We start from the raw sequence: 20,132 nt of genomic DNA, 5'->3' as shown, positions 1-20,132 counted from the left end.
CAGTGCCTACCTTCTCAGAGCTCCAGCGCCTCAGCGCCTAGGCCCATCGCTTTCATGTTCAGTCACTCACCTCCCTCACCTTCTCGGATCTCCACCACCTTTCGCCTCACCAGCCTCACTATTACCTCCAGCTTCACCAGCCTCCTCCACCTTCACCTTCCCTGGATCCCTTCCCCTAACCTCCATCACCTTTCTTCACCATCCACTCTCATTAAAAGCCCTTTTGATTATTTTTCAACCCCGTCTGTGTTTTGCTCTTAGGTCCACCTCTTGCTCATGGTTCACAAAACCGTAACACCCCTAAAGGTGTTCTTGAGATATTCCTTACACAAGCACTCTCTAAAGCAAACATAATGCCTCTGGAAACAGCTTTTGCTGGCTTGGAGGCATAAAAAAGAAAATTTCCATGCTTGAAGTATTTGAGTTTTTGAGTACAACAGATTGAATAATTGGGTTTCAGTTTGTTTATGTGATTTATTGTTTTTAATTTACCACAGTAATTGCATTGGCTTAGCCTGAAAGAGGTGCAGAAAAAGCCATAAGAGCGATAATTGATCCCCATTATTACAGCATTGGCAGTGATTTGAATTTATTAACACTGGATCCTTTGATCCCCGAATATCTTCTTTTTGAGAGGATTTGAATGGAATTAAGTCAGAATTTGAGCACTAAATTATAGACCATATCCCTATAAACATTAACTATAAAGTTTAATATGAGTACTGGAAATGCATGTCTTCACTGTCTTTAAATGCTTCATGTTGTCCTTGCAAAGATAAAAACAGAAGAAGAAAGTGTCATTACAGTATTTATACAGTAATCCACACACAATGAACTTACCTGTACTGTATTGTTTCAGATGTGGTCGAAGCTCTTAGTTTGGTCATAAGAATCCTTACTATGTTAAAGAGGAAAACAAAGTTTATCTGGAAAAAAAATTGCACACACACACACACACACACAAAAAATAATTAGCCTTGAACCCTGTGCTAAAGACGTACACAGCAATACACCCAAAGCAATTTTCTGCTGCAAACACACTCCGCTCATTAAATGCTGAGTAGGAGGAGTAGAGAGAAACACAAGTCAAAGCCACCTCCTTCTCAATGAGAATGTGCACACAAATCATGGCTGGTCACCGCAGCACTACTACATGCTAACAGCTTGTATATAAACCATTAGCGGGTATGTTCCTATGAATGCAGTTTCTTATTTTTAGGCTCCTTGTGAGATGCAATGCCTGAAGCCATCAGGAAGATTAATTCCACCTTTCCAACAAGCTGGAGGTGGGATGGAAATTATTTTCATTACAAAACCATTTTCACTTGAAGACATACTTTTTTCCATCAGTTTACACCTTCAAGCAGGCATTAGTGATGAATGTTAGGGTACATTGTGTGTTATAGGACTGAATGGTTCTAGCAAATAATGCAAACGCTGTGGCAGTGGATGTACAGTGCAGTGGCTTTCTGTGTTGATGCTCACCAGAAGCACAAGAATAACTGGTCCCTGATAAATGTAGTCCATGTATTTTCCAGGCTCTTTACCAAACCAACATCTGTTGACAAAAGAAAATAAATAATCAGTACAAAGGAAATTAAATAAAACTATTAAGAAAACATTCGTGTCAGAAAACACATACAGTATATCAGTCGGAAACTTACTGTTCATTTTCATAATACAACTTTCCTATGGCCCAAGCAACTATTATAGGGCATGGAATGCCTGGTTTAAAGAAAATAAAAAATACACATTAGTCAGAAATTGACATTTACAGAGGGTATAGAATAGAATACTGTTAGAAAAAAGAAGTATATTAAAGGGCACATTTGTAGGATTTAGCAGTCCCTATGGTTGAGGTTGCAAAACTGAAACTTCTCCAGTGTGCCCAGCGTTTAGGAGATCTATGTAGGCCAATGCTAAAATGTGAAAACATGCATGGCCCTATCTAGAATATTTGATTTGTCCGTTCTCAGCTACTGTAGAACGCCAGTGTGGACTCCGTGGACAAGGAGCCATTAAGTATATATGTATAATCAGCTCATTCCAGATAATGGAAACACAATCTTTCTTAGTTTTTGGTGATTATAAACTAATGAAAACATCTTCATGAATATTATATTCTGCCAATAGATCCCCCTATATCAGTGGACCTTTAATGTAATCGAAGGTGAAATACATTTGGTAAGCTTACAACAAACAGCTATTTTTTCTCACTGGAGGGGATGTGACAGAAGGATGAAGGTAGGTTTTACCCAAGGCAACTCAACAGCTTTGTGCAGCTTGATCAAAATGAAAAAGATAACATGACTGCAAGATCCTGCTACAAAGTACAAACTTGAAAAAAAGAAGAACATGCTTTCATTTTTCTCTTCTGAAAGTATCAACATTTAAAGCCTAACGTGGCTTCGCAGTTATACAATCTGTGACTTAAGAAACAGCTGTTGCCCTCATAGATGGATATATGTGCATTTATCTGAAAGAAAGAAGGTTAGTGTGTGTGCATCTTCTCAGACACACTGTCAAAGTAAATAATACACTTTGATAAACACTTATGAAATGAAATAAAAATAATCTCAGAAAGAGAAGAGTGCATGTTACATCCTGCATCATTCACATAGGCCTACCGCAGCTCTCTTTGCTGAACATGGACCACATTTCAACACTGATCTGTCAAATCAGCAGGCGTCGTGTAGTGAATGTACACCAGAAATTAGGTGCTGGCTATGGCAGTGACATAATTTGAGTAAAGGATGGCTGTGCTTGGCTCCACAGATTTCATTTTATCAAGGCTTCAAATATGGATGATGCTGTGAAAAGGTTGATATTCTAAAACATGGATGCTTCACGTGAAAAACTTTCACTTCATAATTTGATCCTATTAGACATTATATGAATTGTGTCCTAACTATCATATGAATTCTTGAGTAATGGTCGCAATGACCTTGATCTTTGACCACCAAGTTCTAAATCATGTATTAATGGGTCCAATGGATCTTTGTGCCAAATTTAAGGAAATGCCCTTAAGATGTTTTTGAGATATTGCCTTCATAAGAATCACACGGACGCAGATCACAGTAACCTAAACTTTTGAATAGTAGCCACTAAATTATAATTGGTTCATCGTTGAGTCCAAGGGGGCGTTACCAAATTTGACAAAATTCCCTCAAGTTGTTTTTAAGATATCACCTTCACGAGAATGAGATGGACGCAAGGTCACAGCGACTTTGACGTTTATTCCTCATTTCTAATCTGTTCATTCCTGAGTCCAGGGGGATGTTTGTGATAAACTTAAAGAAATTCCCTCAAGACATTTGTCAGATATTGTGAGAAAGGGATGGACAGACAGACGAACAACCCAAAACATAATACCTCTGCACATGGCTATCACCGGCGTGGAGGCATGAAAACGATTAAATGTGCAGTCTTAGCAAGTGTGCATTTCTCCTCTGTGAGAAAATAAAACCAGTTTAACTTAAGCTGTCATTCTCTCTTCAAAATAAAGAAAACTTTTAGGGAAAATTCCCCAGGTTTAATGACATTTTTATGCAATACACATTTCTCTCCATTTTTTCCTTTCATTTTTCGCACTAGAACACTTTCATTTACCACAATCTAATCTTCCATGTTCATGTGGTCTGTGTTTTAGAAGTTATGCTCATTTTCTAAAACTGTTTTGAGACTGTGCTGCATCATAACCCTTTTCTCAGATTTTTGCTGTATGTTAAAGAGGAAAATACAAAAAAGTAAAAGCCCTTTGGGATATCTCACTGCTACCCCAAAGTACTCAGGACTGCAGATCAAGGAAAGTCTGCTTCTTTTTAAACAAGCAGTTCATTCGTGACTTTTTCACCCTGCCAGTGAGTCGAAATGTCATTAGTGGGTGCACAGATCAGATGGTGACAGAAAACTGGTTAAGTTTTAAAGCCAACCTGGATCAGATGCTTATAAATGTGTAATCAACTTTAATGAAGTTGAAACCGTTCAGGTCTAAACCTATTTTAATCCCAGCTAACACCAGCATGCCTCTGGTGGAAGACATATTTAATCTGCCCCACTTCCATCTTGTCCTAATGAGTTATCTCAATCTCAAGACATATCAGTGACACAATGAGAAATCCAATCTTGCCACTGGCTTGCGGTTTTCACAATGCAGCAGTTGTAAGAAAGAAAGAATAATAAATTGTACAGATTATACTTTATACCTTCGTATTTATATTATGTAAAGTCCATACACCAATACTACTTGTTTCCTACTTTAGTCTAAATTTTAACAAGTCATTTTATTTTTTTTTTTATTCTAGGTTGTTAATGTAATATATATTGAGAGGAGGGGGCACATGCTCCCAATATATTGATGGAAAAAAATAAAAAACAAACAAAAAACACTTTCCTCTGCTTTGACTGGCAACCATGCACCCCCATCCAAAATAATCTTTAGTCAATGTAATCATATTTAAACTTAATACACCTATTGCAATTGTGGCAGTATAGAGACCTGTGGGTGAGCCTGCCTAAGTAGCAACACCACAGCCAACCACCAGAGGCGCACCCTCCTATAAAACGGGCCGATCCCTCCCTGCCGGTTTTCTCTCGCTGTTCCTGACGGTGACGTCACTTTCGGGTCGGACCTTTGCGCTTGGACAGGTAACGCGGTTTGTCTGCTCACCTGCTGCTTTCGGCTCATGTGGCCGGGAGCTAACGTTTGTGTGTCACGCAGAGCGGCTGACTTGGGGCTTCCGGAGACTCCTGTGTGTGTGTGTCACCTGGATGGCCTGCTGCGGTGAGTTTCTCTCCCTCTCTGTAAACTGCTGCTCATGACCGCGGCTAACAATTGCGTGATTGTAGGTGAACGTCAGTAGCTGCGCGATTCTCTCCCTCTTCCTCTGGTGCGTCATACCCAGCCGACCCTGCTAACCCGTATGTAGCCTCCCGCATTCCTGATTGTTATAAGCACGTGTGAATGTGTAGATGATGATTTGTCGGGTCCTCAGATCCCAGCCGCCAAGAGTGTGTGAGCGTCAGCTGGCCAACAGCGCGCAAGTGACGTCAGCATCAGCTGATCAGGTGCTGCGGGTTTAAAGCGACACATCGCCACAGCTGCAGGGGCCGCTGCTGTTTGTCTTACCGCTGCTGCTTTTGACCACTGCTGCTTTTGACCACTGCTGCGTTTGCAGCTTTGCTTTGCTTTGTCTTACCGCTGCTTTGTTTGCAGCTTTGCTCTGCTTTGTCTTACCGCTGCTGCTTTTCTTGCTGCTTTTGACCGCTGCTGCTTTTCTTGCTGCTTTTGGCCGCTGCTTTGTTTGCAGCTTTGCTTTGCTTTGTCTTACCGCTGCTGCTTTGTCCTTGTTTTAGATGCTGCTTTTGGTGCTATGCTTTCTGTTTTTTGCTTTTCCTGTTTTTCTTTGCTTCTGCACCAAGGTTTTAATCACCATTAATTCACCAATTTTAATGTAGTGATTGAATAGTGGGGTTAGATCCCTCCCCACATTTGTTTATTTCTTTTGTTTTTGTTCTCATTAGTTACTTATTTAGTTTCTCTGCCTGTTTGCCTAATTTGTTATCTAATTTCTTTGGTTTTGATATTTTGGTTGGGCAGAGGGTTATTCTTTCAGTATTTGTCTTGATTTCTTTCATTTGTGGTTGGTAGTTTGTATTGTTTAGTTTCTGATTTGTATATAAGTTTTGGATATTTCTGTTCGTTGAATTTTGTTGCGACCCCACTAATTTTCTTTTGTATTCCTCTTTAGTTGCTGAGGTCCGGTGGTGGTGGTGGTGACCTGGTGGCGGGGTCCCCCCCCCCTTCTCGTGTGCTGTGTGTGATTGTCACGTGTGTTTGGGTGTTTATATTGTTGGTTGGGGATTCTCCGCATCAGTCAGTAGCCCACGCACCCCGGTAAGCCTCAGCTTTAATTAAGTTCCCCCGTTGATTTGTCCCTGTGTGAATGGTGTTTTTAGTGTTTTAAATCGATTGTTAAAATAAAGGATGCTTGTTTGAACGGAACCGTGTCTACTCTGCCTTGAATAAAATGAACTGCGTGCCTTAAAGGTGAAATTGGTTTAAAACTAATTCCTGGGGCGAAACTCCCCAGGTGGCGTTGTTGGCAACAATATAGTTGAAGTGTACAATCTGACCAAAAACTCTTATACTCTCACCCCCGTCTCTCGCCACACAATTATAACTATTACTGAACTTAGTATTACAAATGATACTAGTTTTGTTGTGTACAGGAGTTGTTTCATGTTTGTGTTGGTGGTGTTGTTGTTCACCAGTAGAAACCATTGCTTGATTTCTGTTGGTTGGTATGTGTACAATAAAGGTCTAAACATTATAATATTTTTTTTTTTTTTATGGAAAACTAGCATGTAATATGAGTGTCACATAGGCTATATCACTATTGACTGTTTCACTTTAAGTATGCCATAAAAAAGTCAAAATGTCATAATTTGTCTTAAAAAGAAATAAAATCTTACAGTATATATAAAAAATTTATTTTTTAAAAAAGCGCTATTGTGTGCACTTTGCATGTTCACATGTTGGCTGTCTAAAATTGTACTCGGTTATCAAAATTTGAGTACCCCCAATTTAAGGTTTTTGTTTTGAAATTTGCTCTAAAATGCTCAATTTTGCTGTTAAGTTTCTAGAGATTTCTCCTGGAGAGAATTCCCTCCATTGTTAAATAGCTGATTACAGCCCTGCTTGTATTCTTTGTCTTACATTATCTGTTTTCAATGTTTTTAGCCTAATTCTTTTGCTGCTGCAGTGTGTGAATTGTGTGTGGCTGCACAGATTTACTGGATTAAAACAAAAACCAAGTTCAATCCACACCTGCAGGAAGGTTTAGTGAATCTCATACTACATACGAGTTGAATTTACAGAGGAATAGGAAGCTTCACTGATAATCTAATCATGTCAACTGTCAATTATTTCTGTTTTAAAGTCAATATGACCTCTCCAATAATGTCATTACCAATCATTTATTTTTTGTTCCTGTGTTCATAAATCTCTGTTGAGTAATTCGACTTAGGTGCAGTGAAATGTACATTTTCCTCCTGCAAGAACACACAATGTCCATTACATAAACACGCAGAGATAAAATGTCAGACCGGTTCAGGGAAGCATACAAGCGTGTTTCCATGAGCACTTTCTACCTCAAGATGGAATATTGTGACACCATGCTCTTACCAATACTGTAGTTTAAATCAAGGTGAGCATAGATAATTTATGTGGTCATGACGGGGCATCTGCTACATGTTCAAAAGTCATTCTAGCATGTGAAGTCAAGCACAAAAAATGACATTTTCCACACTCCACTGCAGCCCTGTCCTCTTATGAAATTTAAGCCTTATCTACAAGCACTAAAAGGTCTCCCTGTGCTTCACTCACTGGCCAGACTTCAAGCAAATGTTCACTTAGAATTATCAGGAAATGTCATATAACACTGTGGGTCAGCTGATTTCCAACCTAGTTTTAATTTTAAACTGTATCTGTACAATATATATAAAAATGTGGCTGATTCAGCTTTTAATATTTGCAATTTGAAGTGAAAACCCTAAGAAAAACTATCTTTAGAAAAATGTTCCACACAGCTTGATGGTTAAGGAGGAGTGAACACTTATACTGCTATTCAGAGCCAAGAGTTGAGTGAAGTGTTAATAATGCACTGTCAACACGGACATACTCACACCAGCCGATGAAAAGGAAGACCCACTTTCTGAGCTTATCAGTGGAGTAGGTCATTACGATGGCTGTGTGAAGGTAACATCCTTCAACAAACATCCAGAAGAAGTTTGTCACCACAAAGTAGTTGTATATTGTTGTAATTAATCGACACCAGGGCTGAAAAAGAAAACACACTTACTTGGAATCTGCAAAAAAAAAATAGTTTATATAAAATTGTTTATAGCTTAACTTGTAAAATATTTTTAATGTCTTAATGTTGCACAGGTTTTTTTTTTTTTTTTTTTTTTTTTTTTTTTAGCACATTACCTCATTGCTTTCATGGATATTGTGGTCAATTAATTGAAGCAAAAACCACATAACATTCCTCAGTATGAAGGTGGTGATCAAGTTCCAGTGGATGATGTTTCGAAGACATCGTATGCTCCTACGTTGAATCAAAGACATGTTTTATTAACACGTTTTCATGGAAACAGTACAGCTTATTCAAAGCAAATGCAGATAGGTCTGAATAATGCTGGAGCCGTGCCGTTACTTTTGGAGTAGTACTGCTGCTGAGAAATTACCGAGTAATGACTTAAATGAGTTTTGGCACAAATTGGGGTTTAAGGAATCCCAATATTTAATGCTGCAGATATCAACCCATGGCAGCTTAGTTAGTGGCCCATAGTGTGTAATATAAACACGTGAGACATATGAGATGCGCCTGCCTTTCAAGTTACTCGAAAATAAAATCTGTGGCAATGATGTAGTAAAGAGCAAGAAAGTTGTGGTAAAGTCGATGGATCAAACAAACACAGAACTTTCACACAGGAGACCGGTGTTTGTGTCCCATGTGATACAAAAAGTCAAAAGTAGTAAAAGTAATTTTTTTTTTTTTACTACATAGTGTCACAAAAAACATACTTGTTAACTAATGAGTTAAGTTATGTGACAAAAATACTTTTCATCCTTTGAAACCTGGGCGAACTGGCTTGTTTTCTTTCAAAAACAGTAGAAGGCAATGAACAACAAAAGAGAAAACAATCCCAAAATTACCAACAAATTCCAAAAAAAGTACAATAAAATGACCTGAAAATTTAAAAAAGGCAAAAATAAATAAATATATATATATATATATTTCCTCTTGCTTTTTCCTAAGCTTTTTAAAAATAATTATCTAACTGTGTTAATTTCATGCAATTTGAGGAACATTTCCTACCGAGTTGCTCACTGCCTTTTTCCACACGATTTCAAAGAAATTGCACCAATTTGCTCAGGGTTCAAAGGTTTAAATACTTGAAAGAGGCATCTGAAAGCAGCACAAGAAAAGTGATGTCACTCCAGGTTTTCAAATTTGAACCATGATTTTTTTTTTAAAACCTAGCCAAGAAGTTTTGTTTACTAAATCTTAAGCTGTTTTTGTGGCAAAATCTATGGTTCCTCTGGACACAAACCTTTATTTTGAAAGTATGCTGTAACTTGTGATAAGCAGAAATTGACATAGAAACTGACTTGTCCAAAACTGATGCTAGAGGGGGAACCTAGAGCGTCAGATTGAGCTTTAGGGTTACTGACCAGGCTGCTGTTTTTGACAAATTGGGAATGCGCCCATACTGCAGATATGGCGGGACCCACCATGAATAATAATTTAAATAATAAATAATTACATTTGTCAGGCTTTTAACAGGATTTTTTGTTTGTTTTTGATTCAGATGATGTTCAAAATGTGGTTTCAGATCATTTCCAATCCTGCTTAGAATAAACGTCTGTGGGAGAAACACTAGGTAGTTGTAGATTGTTCATGAAATCTAAAGAGATTTTATGTCAGAACATTATATTGACTATTTTGGTCTTTAATCTAAAAAAATCAATTTTTTTAAGAAGCCTGCATCGTTCGATCCACAGTACACAGCACAGCTGAGGCTGTTTAGTATATGTTCTGCTCTGTCAGAGTCAATGTAGGTGTGTGTGTGTGTGTGTGTGTGTGTGTGTGTGTGTGTGTGTGTGTGTGTGTGTGTGTGTGTGTGTGTGTGTTAAACCAGGACTGCTCAGAAAAAGAAGTAGCGTTATGAAATACACATTACGTCTTTTTTTTATCCGGAGTACTCCAGCTGAGCCAGGCTGCAGAGATCTATTCATCTGACATAAGCGAGTTAATGATAAGCAGTCGGAGGATATTACACGAATTTCCCTGATTGTCCTCCATGAGGTCTCATGCATACAGGACACATTTAGATAAGGACTATTTCTGTACTTGCCTTAAGCACAAGAAGAGAATGAAGGCCACGACTAGAGCTCCCACTGAGATACAGTGACCTAGGTAGTTGATGATCAGTGCAATTTTATAATGCATTGGATATTTTCTCTGTAAAGAAAACAGGAGAATTACTTCTTGAAGGAAACTGCTGGATAACAAAACAAGGACAATGGGTTATGAATACAAAAATGCATAAAAAGACCCAGGGTGTATGTTTGTCCTTAAACTCTATGTATATGTATTTATCTACCTTGGCTTCTTTTGTTGTGAAGTTAAACCCTTTGAAACTTGAGCAAACTAGCGTAATTTATTTCAAATACATGGGGTGAAGACAATGACCAACCAAAGAAGAAATTACACAAAAAAATGACAGTAAATTAGTAAAAAGTACAAAAAATGTAACTGAAAATTAGTAAAAGTAAATAAATAAATAAACAACAAAAAAAGGAAATGACCTGAAAGAAGTTCTTGAAATATAACAATTATGTGACATATTTTTAAGTTTGTAATTAGTTGGCTGTAAATATTTGATATATAGTTTTTCTCTAGCTTTTTTCTTTTTTTCCCTTGACATTTTATTATTTTCTATTCATTTGTTGCACTTGTACCAATTTGAAATTGCACCAATTTGCTCAAGGTTCAGAAGTGTAAATACTTGTGAAAGGCATCTGAAAGCAGAACAAGAAAAGTGCTGTCGAGGTTTCAAAGGGTTAACCAAAGTGAGATAAAGCAAATGTCATTGACACACTTCAGATGTCATGGATTAAAATTATCTGAGAAAATAGAGCAAGACCCAGAAATACACAGAATCAGGAGATATGATGTGAGGTAATCGGGCCAAAACTCATCACATGCAATTCATCAGTCTTACAATTCGGCCTCGGGCTTCACTTACAGGGACACAGACAACAAGACTGTACTTGTATTAGTTAATTCATCTGGAAACAAACGTATAAACAGTTTAACTGCACAATGTAGAAAAATAAAACACAGTTCAGTAAACATTAAACAATCAAAACACCACATTACTTGTGCTATATATGATTGGTATTCCCCACATGCATAATCGTAATGATGAGATGCTGTACTGAGCATTTATCAGAGATGGGTAGCAGATTGCATATGGAGTGAAGGATGTAGCAGGATTGCTCCTGCGACGCCACACTAACCTTTTCCTCCAAAATGGGTTCACAATTGGAGTAATTGCTCTTCAACGCCCACGTTCCATTATCCATGCATTCCCTGTAAGCACTTCCTACAAAAAAAAAAAGCACGGCTAAGAAAACAACTAAAGTGTTGCAAACATTTGTAGTGTTTTAAAAATACAAAATTGCAAACGTTTGTAATGTTTTAAAAATACTAAATTGCAAACATGTATAATGTTGTAAAAACACTTGTTCTTTAAGATTGTTCCTGCTTCAAATGTCCCATCTGTACATGAATATAACATCAGACACTGCGATCAGCAGACTCCGTGCTGGTGCAACGCAGTTATTTATTGTGGCAAGGTTATAGTGAAGTGTTTGCTAAGTAGGTAAGCAAACACATCCTTGTAATTTTCTTGGAGCTCAGTTCAAAGTTGAACACTACTATCTGTCTGAGTCTTACACAGAATACCAATTCTGCAATACAATTTTTATTCATGGTGGAGGAAATGCAAAGCCTCTTACTCTGTCACTTTATTTGCATATCTTTTAAAACCCACTTTCCATAATCAACTTTGAACTGAATTTTTTATTTTGAAGTTCCTCACCGGGTCCTTTATCTCTTTAATGCTGAAAAATGTATAAAGAGTTGGGCGGAAACAGAGCAGCAATAAATGTGTAAAGGTTACTTTATTTTATTCTCTTAAGACCAACCACTGAAAGTGATCATTTGAACCCATCTGCTGCAACAACACATCATTTATGAGTTTGTTTTATTATTGCGAATGGAAACTCAATTATGGGCTTGCTGCTGTTGGAATCTACAACTGTGATTCATACTGTTTTAAAAAAAAAAGCATTAAAAATAGTTGATCACGCTCTATTTTCCCAGGTCAAGGCCTCCAGTGTGAATTTCATATTAAATGCCAAATAAATTTCTTTGAAAAATGAGATAATGGGCCCCTGGGCAAAGATATGTAAAGGGCCCGCCACCTCTTCTACACAGGAAAACAAGACACACAGACTTTGTGGTGGTTTTGCATCTTTTTTTATAGTCATTATGCATATTCCTGGTTGTGTTGTGTCTCTTTGTGGTCTTTTTGTGTCTCCTTGTGGTTGTTTTGTGCCTTTTTCTAGTATTTTGGATTTCACTGAGGCAGTTTTCTTATTTTTGTTTTGCTTTTTAGTCATTTTGTGTCTCTCTTTGCGGTTGTTTTGCCTATTTTTGCATTTTTGCATTTTTTCATAATGTGTCTCCTTGTGGTGTTTTGTTTGTCTTTTTTTGTCTTTTTGTTAATGTTTGGCTCTTTTTAAGATGATTTAGTTTCTCTTTGAATTAATTTTGTGTTTTTATTGGTCCTTTGTTGAGCTTTTTAGTCATTTTGCTCCATCTTTTGGTTGTTTTTTGTCTTTTTGTAGTTGTTTGGGTCTCTTAAAGGTAATTTTATATCTCTTTGGGGTACTTTTGTGTCTTTGGTCATAATTTTATTTCACTTTGCAGACATTTTTGTCTCCTTGTGATTATTTTGTCTCCCTTGAAATATCTTTGCATCTCTTTGTGGTTATTTTAAGTCCCTTTCTGGACAGTACTGGTTCATTTGAGTGACATTTTAAAGGTAAAGGTCAGGGGGGGCCCTAACACTTTGAGCACCTGGACCTTTGCCCATGCAGTAGACTTATCTATTAATCCTTTCCTGCATACAGATGAATCAGTTTATTTATATGTAATAAAATCATTCAACTACATTTCATAAATATGTGCTTAAGTTGCGTCAAATTATCCTTTTCTCTGTGAGTAAATGAGTCTTCAGGTCAATTTGACAAATCCCTTAAATATATGAAAAGATGAATGAATAAATGTTAATTTCAGTGCTCAGAAACGTACATTTCTTATTTCTCCCCTAGGGGATTAGACTCATTTCACACATGTGTAGTGTAATGTTATTTTTCCACTGTCCTGTCCAAAATATTCTTACAAACAACAAACAATTTTGTAGAAAGTGAGAAAACCATTTACTTCACAAATTACCTTCAGTCACTCTTAATGCAGCGGCAGCAGAATAAGATCCCTTGCATTCAAATTAACATTACATAATGTGACATTTGTGTTTGAGAGCAGAAAACTGCTTGTGGCAGCTAGAATCAGGGAAGGAATTGACTTATGGCAACACTTACTGAGGACCAGACAATGCTTTGTGCTGCTCATGAAGGAAAATCCAAATACTCAGCTCTTTAAGCAGGAGCTGTTTATCGCAGGAGGCAGTGGTAAATCAGAGTCAGTAAAATCACTAAAGCACTTGAATGAGTGGGACTTACATCCCCTGAGACGCAGTAAAACAGTCAATTGCAATACAGTCTAAAACACACTGTGCTTATTTGTTTGACTTTGCCAGAAAAATACCTTGACATGTTCATTGATTGGTTGCCATGTTGCATTTAGAGTCCACAGCCATGACAGGACAGCTAATGTCTCATGCATGGGTTGAACATGAACTAAGGCAAATTACCTGGAGAGTGTTTGTTTACAGGACACATTTGTTCTTTTCACTGCATAATTGTGACAAATGACATTGGTTTGGAGCTTTTATGCAGTTGATTGTGAGTGACAGGAAGAAATGGAAACCCTTGTGTGATGTAATATGTTCAATAAGACTATCAAAGAGGTGTTGACTACACCCTTTTGTGTAAAAATGACTAATGGAGAGCATAGTTTTTATCCTAAGACAATATACTGGCAAACAGAATGCTTGAAAATAGAATATGACACCTTTAAGTTGTCTGAGGTAATATTAGAGCGGCAGCACAATGTGCTTTCCAGATAAAGTTCTCTCGTCTCTCCAGGCAAATATCACACTGTGTCTGTGAAACAAGCAGTGATGTTGCAGAAATAGAGGAAGGGGAGCAGGTTGTGAGTTTTGTCCCTGTGAGCTATTCCACTGAGGCAGGATTAATTCAAGCCACTGGTGCAGGGAGAGCACACTTCTGACTAACCATCTGTGCATCACGCATGGTAAAACCATTCTCTTTCTCTTTGTATCCACACAGTTAAAATAAATTTCACTCAATGACTCAGTTTCTCTTGGGTTCGGAGAGGGCTGCCATGTGAAGGTGTTAACGATGCTGGAAGCGGCCAATCACTGACCACACTCCGCTGGTGTAAAGATGCAAAAGGAAACTAAAGAAATCTGCAAATTTCAACTAGATTACTCTTTGCCAACAACACCCACCTCCTCCACCAGCCACCCTGCCAACTTTCTTGCTTTTCTTAGATGCACAAATATGTACATGCAAACAAGCGCCATATGATTGCTTAAGAATTGGAAGAAGCTTGTTTGTTGAGATAAACGAGGAAAGTGTGAATCCGTTGTCCGTGCATAAGTGGTGCTTCACATGGGGATTGAAAACATGAAAGATTCAGTAATTAATTGCATTAAAAATTTGTAATAAATTCTCAGAACTCATCTGAAAGACAAATAAAGCAGTGTGTGTCTGCAGAGCTTGACCTGTTTTATTGAGCTGATTGCTGCTGTGCTACCAACCAGGGAACCTGCTGCAACAATGACTCAGGAATGACCTTTTTCATTTCAACCTTTTTCACTTAAAGGTTGTGTAAGCCTGCCTTTCTTTGTTTGGCAGCTGACATCCTGCGTTTTAGTTTGACATCTGTCTTATACATTTTAAGTCAGTTCTGAGCCAGTAGGTAAGATTCCTGATGTATGAATAAAATTGACATTACCACCTCACTGTTGTATGCAGATGTACAATTTATGCAAGGTCCCACTGACTTTGTCTTTTGACCTCCCAAATGTAATCAGTTGATTGAGTCCAAGTGAACATTTGTGCCAAATCAAATAAATCCCTAAAGCTATTCTTGAGATAGTGTATTCACAAAAATGTTATCAGTTCATCTTTGACTCCAAGTGGACGTTTGTGCCACATTTGAAGCAATTCCTTTAAAGCTGTCTTGAGATATGACATTCATGGGGATGGGATGGATGTACAGTATGTCAAAGGTCTAAAATTAGTACACTAAAAATGGAATGCTACAATATCTCAAAGTGGAATGATCAAAACAGCTCCTGCAAGCCGCACACCTGAGCCAGTTACGACAGCGTTTCCTTGAAGTTATTTGAAATTTGATTTCATGAGCGGAGGACAGCGTAAACTAGGCCATACCATAACAGCATGGGAATCTCACAGCTCATTGCAGTTTGATATTTCATTTAGGCCGCAGCAGCCGCTGGAGCAAAACTGCAATGTCACTTTCACACACATCAGAGGGCAAGTGAGAGCATGGAAGTGGCAAGAGAATACACACACACATATTGTATTTTGACAACATAAAGAGCATTATGAGGGAGTAAAACAATGGAAACTGCTTATGATCACTGCTCCAATGACTGTGTATGTGAATAAAAAAAGCAGAGGATAGATGCACATTTAAATCAATGCTGTTTAAAAAATTTTTCTATATCAATGTCGCAGTCCCTCATACTTTGCTGGCTGTCAAAGTTCCCCTGAGTTGATTGGAGAGTTATTGAAATCACCTGTTGAGCAGGGTGTGAGGAGTGACTCCTAATTAAGAACTGAGAGCAGCTTATTGCATTTCACCTCTGGGCCAATCAGGGTGTGACGACGAGAGCTCAAGAGAAGTGAGGAAATGCATGCTGAGCACAGTCTGATCCTTCTTCAGTCCAGTGCAAACCTCATGTTTACAGATATTGTCTGCCAGAAACTATTTGCTGACTTTCTTCTGTTTGAGTGTGATTTTGTGCATTCTGAAACTTAATTGCACACCTTCTCCTCTCTTCTCCTCTCTCTAAGACCAGATGGGAAAAAAAAAAAAAATTCTCAATGATATAAAAATAGCTCCTGAAAGTTTATGACAAACAATGGCTCTTCAGAGCTGCTGTACAGATTTAAGAATGTTCATATAAATGCTGTTAAAAATCACTCTTCTACAAATCCACGGTTCATTATGAGGAACCTGTTTTATCTGTTCCCGAGCTTTTCAGGTCATCATTTTCCATTATTTAGGTTTTTATCAATAACTTCATATAATAACCTGTTTTTACTTTCTGAAAAACAGCTGTTATTTTTGCCTTTTTGTGTGTGTGCGTGAGTGTATCAGCGACCTCCTCTGCTCTTTTTTGTCTTAGATGTCCTTTTTCAAACGGTAAATAAAATGTTTTCCTCCCCTTTTCCTCACTTTTTATTCCATATTTGTCATCTGGCTGGGAAATGAATGCCCTAAGAGATACGTTTTGTCCAAAACACATAACAGAAGACACTTGTGACAAGTTTATACAGAATTACCTCACGTAAGAAAGCAGGTGGAAGGTGCTCCCTCTGAGCAGCATAATGGAAAACCCAAACTGTTCTCTATCTGGAGAGAAACAATCAGGCTGCCTCCAGTTACCAAAAATCACATATTTATGACCCAGGTGACCAGGGGTTCAGATCATAAACCGTTGTACCTGTAAGCACAAACAAGCCAACATCACAACATTAAAATTCAGCTGTTTCTAAGCCCCTGATCGACCCAAGTGTGATCAAACACAACATGGCAGCTAAACCACTTCATAAAAAAAAAATACTGTCCTGTCCTTGTCACGTTTATACATTTTGTCAGAGGTGCTGATCCTTTTTCAAAGCAAAACAAAGTCCCTGGCTCTCTGGCATTATCAGCACATGCCCCAAAAATGTCTGGATTACCTAAAATACATCTCTAGGAGGTTTATCCTGAGGTACTGAAAACCCAGAAAAAAAGTTAGATTACAAGTCAAACATCTACCACAAAATATTCAAACTCATTGCTGCAGGTATGAGCTTTCTTGCTGGGATTTAATTCTGACGCTCTGAGCTCCACCAGTAATTAGCAGTGTGTTACTTAAGTATGCAAAAAGGAAAAGCCTGTAAACTCATAGGTTGTTCTGTCTTATTAAAGAAAATCTTCATTTTAGGGAATTTTTATGCATCTAATTATGTGCTTTAAATTGCTCCGGGAAAATTAAGTTACTGCATTAAGCTGCACACAAAGTTTCAAAATCAAACGCGTATGTGACACTGTGCATAATATTTTTGTTTTGTCATCTCTTCCCTTTGTGAAATTTTGACACGCACTCGTGGCTTCTATAAAAGGAACTGCCCAAGGGAAGGAAGAGAAGAAGCTTTTTCTATGTCATGCACATTTGTGCCTTGCACAGAAGTGTTACTGACATATTTTTGCTGACAAAATTAGACACCCAATTCTACTGTAGATGCTTTTTGTGGTTCAAGAATAAATCTTGGAAACATAGCCTAACTGATGGATTTTTGCTAGATAGCATCAAAATCTTATTTTGTATTAGAGTCAAAAAGATGGGGTAGAATAGTGCAAGGAAACTGCCAGAGTAGAAATCCCACTGTTGCTTTTTCATTTTCTCAGTGACTTTAAGCTTCTATTGTCATGCATGAAGTTAACCTTTTGAACTCTGCAAAAGCAATAGTCCACCAATGCCCAAACTTGAAATTGCTTTTTGTGATGTCATATCTTAAAATGTAGTATTAAAATTATGCCATGATTTAAATAATACCAAAACTCTGACATTTTTTTTAAATTTTTTTTATCAAATTTGAACACACATATACACACACACACAAAATGTTGATCAGAAAGCTTTCTAAAAGTACAAAAACACACAAAAATATCTGAAATATGTACATTATTTAGTATTTGTGATATGCTCATTTTTATTAGAGATTACAAAGGCATTTCTATGGTTTCATTATTCTGCTGCTGTAGCATGGTTTTGCACCACATAAAATGCAAAGTAATCATGTTATCATGAGCATAAAATGTTATCAAAATTAAACACCAAAGCCTGCTGCAACGTTTTCGCTATTCTAGTTTTTATTTTACATCAATATAGAGGATTGTGTAATTAGCGATCTCCCATGGCCATACCAGAGAACTGGTGCCCCTGGTTGTTGTCACTATGTTTGCACCACATATACGGTATCATAACGTTATGATGTGATGATGTGAAAGACAGAAGCATTAGCTTTCTGCTGCAAAAAGAATAAATGCTCTACCTATTATGGTTTACACAGTTTGAATGATTTATACAAGATCAACGATATATTAAGGCTGTCCATGAGATGTCCTTCTTTTTTTAAAAGGGTTAATAAACAAGAGGACAGAGAGCTATTGAAAAAAGATAAGCAATCACAACTCATTGGGCCATATCTTTTTTAAGGAGGTTGTACACACAATTGGAGGCGGTTTAGATATTAATAGTCAGTTTGAAATATTTATAAAAAACAAAGAGAAAGCCGTTGACAAACTTCTGACACGCTCCCTTCACCATATTGAGATGTATTATCTCATGTAAAAAGTGTGATGTAAATACTCACAAAACAAAAGGAAGACCAGGATACAATGTTATATGGCATTATAAAAGCACAACAAACAACAAACTAAATAACTAAAAGGGAAAAAAAAGATGTGCAACCCTAGACTAGATACATTCAAAAGAACCATGATCGAACTCTATCTAGAGACAAACATCGATAGCATTACTGAAAACAGTTTCTGTTTTAAGATGAGAAAATAGAACATTTTACTTTTTTTTTTAAAATAGCGAAATGATGACAGAAAATGTAAATTTAATTTATTCCAGTCAGAAGGAGCCTGGAAAATAAAATCTTTTTTTGGCAACTTCAGGATCATGCACAACCCTCATATCAAATTTAAGGCTCTTGATTTGGAATTGTTGTCAGTCAAGTCATGAATAAACTGATCGAGCAGAACAAGAAAACATGTCTGAGCAGCCATGAAGACAAGCCTGCTGACAGCATGTAAAAACAGCTCAATCACACACAAATTCTTACCATAGTGTTTTCATTCTCTTACTGCTTTGAGAGGCAGATTTTACGACAATAAGACACCAGCAAAGGCATAGCTTCATGTTGTTAATCTCTGTAGTTTTTTGATATAGCTTTGTAACAACACAATACCTGAAAAAACCTTTATGTGATTACAATCCAAAGGGGGACAAATAATCTCCCCTGGTATGAGAGCATTATGTTACGATGATGAGTTGTGATTTTTGCAAATTAAGTCTAATAAATATCACCCAAGCAGAGAAAATGTTAATAACTGACAACTCCATCACAATCCAGGGATTACATGCATCAGTGGAAAGGTAAATTATTGCACTTTGCATACCAATACGTTTTGATTGTTGTACTGTAATTATGTTCACATGAGCTAAGTATGCAATTACTTGTGATGATCCATCTGTACTTTAAACACATATTAGCATATAAATTGATAAAGTTTAAAATTCTGGAATGCAGAAAAGCCAGAGGGGAACATTTAAGCATTTCTTATTCATATGTCTCTCAGTCTGTCTTCCACCTACTGGGCTAAAATGTCTCAACACTTATTAGATAGGTTGCTATGGAATTTTGTACAGACTCATGGTCCCCAGAGGATAACCTACTTTTTTTAAATCTAGCACCACCATCATGTTAATGTGTGCATTATTTTGGTTTTTGACAGAATAGCCTACCTGCACAACGAATGACATTCCCATTTGCCATGTGTTGTAATCAAGCAGCAACCTCTGAGGCTGAAAGATGAAGCTAATGCTGAAGTGCCAAAAACTGCAGTCCATCAAATGGCCACTAGAAGCTGGCTCCAAAACACAGTAAATCCCCATGGTAGCAATAAATTGCTCAAATGTTTTGGTGGACCACTTGTCCAAAAGCCAAAGATTATCATAGAGATCAATTATCATAAAAAGAAAAAAAAAGAAAAAAGAAAGCTAATTAGCAGATGTTAGTGTGCAAACACACTATACTAAGATAATAAACATGAATATTGCAACCTAAAAATTGATATGTTAATACTCTCTTTGTGAGAGTCTTAGCATGTTGATGTTAGCATTAAGCCTAACGGAGCTGCAAGCTTTTCACTTGATTCAGCTAAAAGACAGCCTTTCCTCTGGCAGCATGAAAAATGTGATCAAGGACTATTGTCATTTTTACTTCTAGTCAAAGTGGTTAAAATGTATTCTACAAA

The 20,132-nt window shown here is 37.3% G+C and overlaps 1 protein-coding gene across 1 annotated transcript in view; it reads right to left on the bottom strand.

Annotated features, from left to right (window-relative positions):
• Positions 1-20,132, bottom strand: part of LOC121951573 (corticotropin-releasing factor receptor 2) — a 39,855-nt gene that overhangs the window by 5,488 nt on the left and 14,235 nt on the right. The window contains exons 3-9 of the mRNA XM_042497952.1: positions 11,090-11,175; positions 9,922-10,028; positions 7,991-8,108; positions 7,687-7,840; positions 1,665-1,725; positions 1,486-1,558; positions 841-926 (exon numbers count right to left, since the gene is read on the bottom strand). Of these exons, the coding sequence (XP_042353886.1) occupies positions 841-926; positions 1,486-1,558; positions 1,665-1,725; positions 7,687-7,840; positions 7,991-8,108; positions 9,922-10,028; positions 11,090-11,175 (685 nt within the window). The remainder of the gene's footprint in view (positions 1-840; positions 927-1,485; positions 1,559-1,664; positions 1,726-7,686; positions 7,841-7,990; positions 8,109-9,921; positions 10,029-11,089; positions 11,176-20,132) is intronic.

Source organism: Plectropomus leopardus, chromosome 12, assembly GCF_008729295.1.
Source record: "Plectropomus leopardus isolate mb chromosome 12, YSFRI_Pleo_2.0, whole genome shotgun sequence".
Lineage (NCBI taxonomy): Eukaryota > Metazoa > Chordata > Actinopteri > Perciformes > Serranidae > Plectropomus > Plectropomus leopardus.
This window is presented reverse-complemented; position numbering and strand designations above follow the sequence as displayed.